Source organism: Verticillium dahliae, genomic scaffold (genome assembly GCF_000150675.1).
Source record: "Verticillium dahliae VdLs.17 supercont1.6 genomic scaffold, whole genome shotgun sequence".
NCBI classification, from domain to species: Eukaryota; Fungi; Ascomycota; class Sordariomycetes; order Glomerellales; family Plectosphaerellaceae; genus Verticillium; species Verticillium dahliae.
In genome coordinates this window covers 542,275-549,094 of record NW_009276926.1, presented here as the reverse complement: position 1 = coordinate 549,094, position 6,820 = coordinate 542,275, and the positions used below count along the sequence as shown (strand labels likewise).

General features: G+C 56.8%; 1 protein-coding gene across 1 annotated transcript; it reads right to left on the bottom strand.

Annotated features, from left to right (window-relative positions):
• Window positions 1-338: 338 nt before the first annotated feature.
• Window positions 339-2,912, bottom strand: VDAG_03725 (COP9 signalosome complex subunit 1; the record flags this gene model as incomplete). Its single annotated transcript, XM_009653809.1, has 6 exons — window positions 2,419-2,912; window positions 2,259-2,303; window positions 1,931-2,211; window positions 1,106-1,873; window positions 844-1,029; window positions 339-380 (listed from the first exon to the last, which is right to left on the bottom strand). Exons 1-6 carry the CDS (start codon window positions 2,495-2,497, stop codon window positions 339-341), a joined length of 1,401 nt encoding a protein of 466 aa, XP_009652104.1. The 5' UTR covers window positions 2,498-2,912.
• Between the last annotated feature and the right edge of the window lie 3,908 nt (window positions 2,913-6,820).

Genomic DNA, 6,820 nt, shown 5'->3' with positions numbered 1-6,820 from the left:
CACAAAGAAAAAAAGAAAGACTTGGGATCCACGGCAGGGGGGTGCGTAAGCCTCAAAAAGAAGGAACCGGGAACGTCCACCGAACGATGATGGGGGGCGGGGGCCGGTCACCATCCAGCTCGAACCTGAGGTGAGGAGTTCGATTATTGCCCCTGCAGCAATGTCCAGCTCGAATGGCCTGGGGTTCGATCACAGCATTTAGAGAGGGAGGGGGGGGGGGAAGAGCCCTGCTCAACAGATAAGGTCAGGTAAGGATGAAACTCGTGCTGCCATGGCGGTCGGTCCACGTAATTCCCCTTCTATGCACTCAAATGTCAGATCAAAAACAAAAAAACACCCTAGAGCTGAAGCCCTGTGTCGGCCTTGGGCCCACTAGCTTTCTAGCGCAAACGAACCATGACGTACACGTGGTCAGTAAAGGGCGTCCCTTCATGAGTGTAAGGAGTCGGAAGAGGGGACAAGAGGCCGCGTATGCTCATGATAGATACATTGAGGCTAAGCGATCTGGGGCAAGGCAGACCAGGGTCTTATGCGGCTGTCCTAAGCTTGTTCCTGTTAAGAAGTCTGGCGCCACGACGGTGGCCTCGGGTGCTGGAGCCCCTCTTTGGCTCTGCGCACTGGGCAGGCCGCGTCGCCCCCCCTTCAAAAGCATATCGCATACTTTAGCGCTCATCTCAACTTCGGCCCCCTTCCCAGAGCCGCGTGTACATCGTGACCCCCTGACCAGCCACCGCCGTCCCGTTCTAAGCCCTCAGCTCAGGGCCCAGGGGTGGCGCCCAGACGCCATCATGGTGCCCCGATAGCCATCGGCTCGCCGCTATTGTCAAACCAAACGTCACTGACTCCATCTGGCGCCGTCGCCTGGGAGCCCGTCGCTTGCAGTTTCTTGACGTTCCTGACCTCCAGGTTCGCACTCAGGAGGCCCATGCGCCTGATTCGTTCGAGCGCCTCGCTCTCGTAGGCCTTGGTCGTCTCCAGGGCCTGCGTCTGCATTGCCGCTCGTTGGTTGGGGTTCACGGCGACAAGGAGCTGCCCGAAAGGGAACCTTGCATTAGTCCAGGGTCCCATGTGCCGTGCCACAGATTCATGTCAATAGACCACATACCTGATCGATGGTGTTGATACGCGCCTGTAGCAGACCGCTCTTGATCATCGTCGCGAGCTCAACCTGTATATCTGTTCCCGGCGCTGCGAAAGCCTCGTTGAGGCTGCCGAGGGCTACGCAAGAGAACGGCGCCACATACTGGACAATGCACTTGCTGCGGATGAGGGCGAAGATGGCCTTCACGTGCTTCTGCAGGAAGATGTCGAGCAAGAAGTCGGCCAGGTACGAGTTCAGAATAGCCAGGCATGCCGAGTAGCGACCGTTAACGAACAGCGAGATGGCCTTGCGAATGTGAGGCTCGAGCTCCAGGCACGTTCTGAAGTTCTGGTTGTCCAACACTTTCTTCTGTAGGTCCTTGCGGTCCATGGTGGCGAGAGCAAGAAGACCACCATAGACAGCAACATCGTTGGGGCTAGCAATGTTGTTGGATTCGACGCCATCCTTGACTTCTTTCCCAATGTCGATTTGGAGGAAGGAACGAGCAGCATCACTGAACTTTTCCATGTTCATCAGTGCAATGCCCTGAACAATCTTTGCATACGTCTGGAGGCTCCTCTCCTCTTCGCTCTGCATGCCAGTGATCTTGGTGAGGTTGCCGAGAACCATGGACCAGTCGCGGCGCATGACGGCAAGATCGACGAGGTGTTTGCCCAGATCGATGATATGCTTCGATGTGCTGACATCAGGACGCATGCGGGTGTATGCATCGCTGGCCGCGTTGAGGTCACCAATGTTCTCATAGTGCCGACCCAGCTCCTCGTTACCAATCTTTTGCTCAATGTCAGTAATCACGTGGTATCATCCCTGTTTCATCTGAGCACATACTCGAATGCTCTCCTTGATGAGATTGTTCTTGTACCCCTTGAGTTGTGTCTCAAGATGGTGAGTTTGCTGGCGGTTCTCCATGGTCGTCTTGTCAGCCCAGGCTTGGTCAAAGACAGCCTCAGGCTCGGCCGGCGCAGCAATTCTGATGCATTCCCATATCTCGCGATACCGCTCAACGTCCCTGCCAGATTTAGCCTCAGCAACGGCAGCCTTCAAAGCCTCGACGCAGAGAGGTACGCAGCAACGACCGATGGTCAGAAGGCGATCCAAGCGAGTGCGGCCTGAAACAGGTCAGAAGAGTACTCAACGGCCATTGCAAGCAGCCTACCTCTGTAGTTCTGGATGTACAGGTCCAGGTCAAGTTTGGGTGTCTCTATGAGATGACGTTAGCGTCAACGTGGGGTAGCGTGCACAGGCAGGCGCGTGCATCGCCTCTTGTTTCGGCATTCTGTTTGCCGGGACTGAATTGGGTGGTATTAGCTGCTTACCCTTGACAACGATACCGCCCAGTTCGCTCATCTCATGGAAGAAAGCCGTGAGGCCGGGTTCATCCGCCGCCGCTGCCATGATGGTCGATGTCTGAAGAAGCAGTGGTCTCCGGGGCTCCAGATAGGGTAAATGCTTGTCAACCAACGAAGCCAAGCTTGAATTGATCCAGTAACAAGTTGGCGTCGGTTGGGAGTGGGCTTTTTCTTCTCAGACACAGCCAGCCAGGCAAGGGTCGGTGACTGGAGCCGGTCTGCCTGCAGGTGAGTTGCTGGCAGGAAAGGATGTTCGGGTGTCGCCTAGGTAGGATATAGTCCGTGGAGAGGCGAAATCGTGACTACCTACCTTACCTAGGTACCTTAAGTGGATGTGCCTCGTATGCGTATGGGGGAAAGGCGAGGAAAGTGTATCAAGATTCTAGGGTGTGGGTAGGTGTCCTCCACCTCTAGGTGCCGCAGTTGAAATAGATGCGTGGGGAAGAATCGTCTCTCAGAGTACAGGTCGACGTCAAACCTTCAGCTTGAGGGCGTTCAGTTGCTCAGGTCGTGAGCTGGAAACGTCAGGCAGGCAGTTCTTGCGGGGTAGGTCAACGTGCAGGCAGTTTCGAAGCAACCTATCACAAAGGGAGTCTGTGCTCTACGCGCAGTCTGAGATGCATGTATTCGCATAACGGAGCGTCGTGCTTGGCGACTAGCCCATGCTTCTATGCGAGAGGGCTCAGTCAGCCCTGTCAGTGGGCAACAAAAGAACTCGACCGACTCGGATCCGAAGAGTGGCAAAAGCCGGCTTGACAGTGGGCGTGCGCAGCACCGAAAGGGAAAGTGCGAAAGCAGATTGAGATGCGATTTGCTCCCACCCGCCTGATGTCCCAGTTTTCTCTCCATCCGCTAGAAGCAACGGGTCGCGATAGACTGCACATGGGAAGCGCAAAATTCTACTCGGCTACTGGGTCCATGTCGTGCTGGGTCCCGAACGGTGCATTTGGCGAATGCGAACCGGCTCTGGAGATGGATGGCTGGAGACCGCGTGGGCAAAACAAACAGCCCTGGCAAGTACAGTACGCGGTTGGGCGTGATGTGCGCCCTCACCCACTCCCGCTCGCTCCTGCCTTTGCTGTCACAGTCTCGGACTAATCATGCTCAAGGGCGCGCCTGCTGCTGCCCTCTTCCTCCTTCCCCCCCCTGTGCCCTGGTCAACCACCCGCGGCTTTTTCTGTTGCTTGCACAAACGGACGCAAGTCAGGCACACCGTCAGGGATGAGGCAGGCACTGTGCACATATCAGCCGCCGCTAGTGGTTCCGCCTCCCACCCCCCTTGTCCATGGCGCCTGGTCCCCGTTCATCAGGGCGAGCGCGATGAGCGATGGGGCTTTGTACCTGGGTACGTCCTGCCTACTTGGGTACTTGGGTACAAGTGTCCAATTGGCATGAGGACTTAGCGGAATTAACGAAGAGTCTACTAGGGTGTGGTCAGATTGCCAGATCACCGCCTCTCCTTCAGGCCAGATGGCCTCTGCCCACCCTCTTCTTGACAGCTTCCCGTTCTCCAGAAGGCCGGCCATCTCTGCAAGCACGTTGGACCCTGGATCAATCAAAAATATTCCGCCAAGTCGACTGAACGGGCAAAGCACCGACCAGGAACGGCGGGGTTGGATCGTGAAAGTCTTGGCATCGGGCGGCAGACGAATTACGTGTGCCAAGAACACGCTGCCAAGACCCGTCAGAATTGGGCTGCCAAGACCTTCCCGATCTTCCCTGCAGAAGAACAGAAGCCAAAATGGCCGAACCCTGGTGCCTGGCCTGGAGGTCTTTGTGGTCGTGCTCACACTGCCCTGTGAGCCTGTCTTGACCTCTTGCCCCGGGCGTCCTTTCGCCCAACCAGAAACACCAAAGTTCTTTTCCGACTTGGGTCGGACCCCGCCGGAAGGGAAATACAAGCATGTGGACGGCAACATCCATCGTCTGGAAACGAGCCTCGGAGCTACCTCATCCTAGACGCATCTCAGTGCTGGCTGCCCTTCGCGGCAATTAGAGCACCCTCGATGACTGGGTGACGAGGATTCAAGCCACCCCCCTACTTCCCCCTCCCCCATGAATTTCCCCATCGGCAACACGACATGCAACTTCCCCCTGGTCATGATATGGCTGTGGGATCCATCGCCCACGGGTTGACAACAGTGAGCGAACGCGAATTTAGAGTCAGGATGCCGCCTTGTTAACTGCGACATGCAGCAGACTCGTCACCTCAGAACCTAACGTAACATGTACTCTTCATGATTGCAGTGCAGTGTCATTGCTTGGCTTCCGAGCTCTGCTGGGACGGCGGGTTTTGAACAACAGAATGTGCTTGCCTATCAGGTCAACACTGCTGGGATTTGCATCCCTGTGACCACAGAACCCTGCATCGGAAAGGGGGGGAGGGGTGTTGCAGCCAGAGCGCATGCTTGCTATTACAGTGCAGAAAGATGTCCGCACACCATTCTTGTCGCATGGGGACATCGAGCGACACCCAACAATCACTGATTCTGCCACTCAAATCGAAGAAAGCCTTGCGTCAGATCGATTTACTCAAATCGAGTCACGAGCTCCCTCTGGACCTCTGGGGCCCGCATCTGTGCTCACACCTCACCCTCCGCTTACACATCTATGTCAAATCCCATTGCCCTACCACCGGCGGCTTGCTTTTGGTCCGTCATTATAGAGCGGCTCCCATCGATACCGAGGCCGAAAGAAGTCCGGTCCGTGCATTTCGACGAGCAAAGGATACAGAAACCGCGTACATGGCTTGCGGCATAGCATCGCTGCCAGCCATAGCGATCCTATCCACTTCCTCCTCAGAAGCCTTTTGTCCCGTAGCCTCAGCAGCACACCGGGGCCTATTGCGTCACGCTTGCGCCGCCGATGGTTCGTCTCACACGTCGTCTCTTCCGGCTCTACATAGTAGGTCGGCTCTCGCATTTGACCGACTGGGGGGCGATTTTGGGGAGCTCGCTGGGGAAGACGCGGGTGCCCATGGCGGGGGAGTAACACGAAATGCCCATTCATCGCGTGCTGGTTTGCGCTGCTCCTCGGAGACGAGCCTCGCCCACAGTCAGGAATAGGTATGGCGGAGATGCGCTACTCGGGTGTTGACAAAGAGTTTCCAACATCCCACGACCCTCTTCCAAGCTTGATGCGACCGACCGGTCGGCACCGAGTCAGATGGTGGCCCCCCCTAAAAACCCGTCATGTCTTCGCATCGAGCCGAATTGGGCTGGCGAACTGAAGATTGCATCACCACGGAGCGACCGGGATTTGCTCTTTGGGTCTTTCGTTGACAAGCTTGTTTCGTCAACAGAGTGCGTCCTCACGGTACCAATTGTGAACTGAACACAAGCAAACCCCACTGGCACACATTTGCGATTTCCCGCCTCCCTGGCTCCTCCACCGACAATTGCAGACCCCCTCGTCCTACCCTGGTCTTCCTCGGCCTGCCGCCAGCAGGAACCAGCAAGACAAGCAGCGACAGACTGCAGGCCGTTGCGGCGCCCAGCACCAGCACCGGCACCAATGCCTGCCTGTACGACAGCGAGGTGCAGGTGCAGGTGCAGACGCGACTGACACTCATACTCACACACATATACATGTACACACACACACCTTTTCCGCGTGTCCCTCATCTCCCATTCATCCAACCATTAGACATTGGCATTCGCTTGCCGGACGGCAGAGCAAAACAGACTCTCGAGGCGAGGTGGAAGGTTCATGTGCCTGGCCTTGACCTGGCAAATTCCGACATGGGCCCGCACCTCCATTGTCCATCAAGAAAGTACTGTACCAGCACCAGCAACAGCGCCAGCCAGGCGTGCATGCTCCCATGCAGTGGAACTCCTGCTGGGGCTCCCGGGGATGGTCGGTCGGTCTGCACTCGAGACCGACGGCGCCAGAGGGACGATGAGGGATGGATTGGATGGATGGGATGGATGCTGAGAAATGAATACCTAGGCTTCCCAGCGACAGCACCAGCGCTATCCACTTCGGCTCCGGTGGTCCTCAACCCACCCCTGGTCCCATGCCCTGCCTCCTTATTTCGTCTTAGGGCGCCCCTCTCTACGCCTTTCTCGCTCGCCGTCTCATGGTCTCTTTCATCAGCACGGCCTCACACACACACTCTCTCTCTCTCTCTCTCGCGCACACACACACACCCCCCTTCCCTTCCCACCCCCTTCCACCCGCCGCCGACGGATCGTATCCAGCCTGACCGCGCTACCGGTATTCTGTCAATTCGTACCGTCATGGTACAGGGCCGGCCATTCAGACGCGCCAGACAGCAGCAGCCTCTGTCCTCCACCAGCATGACGGTGTCCCTCTTTGCCGCGACTCGCTAACGCTTACCTCGTTAGCTCCTACAAAAATCTACAGAGGC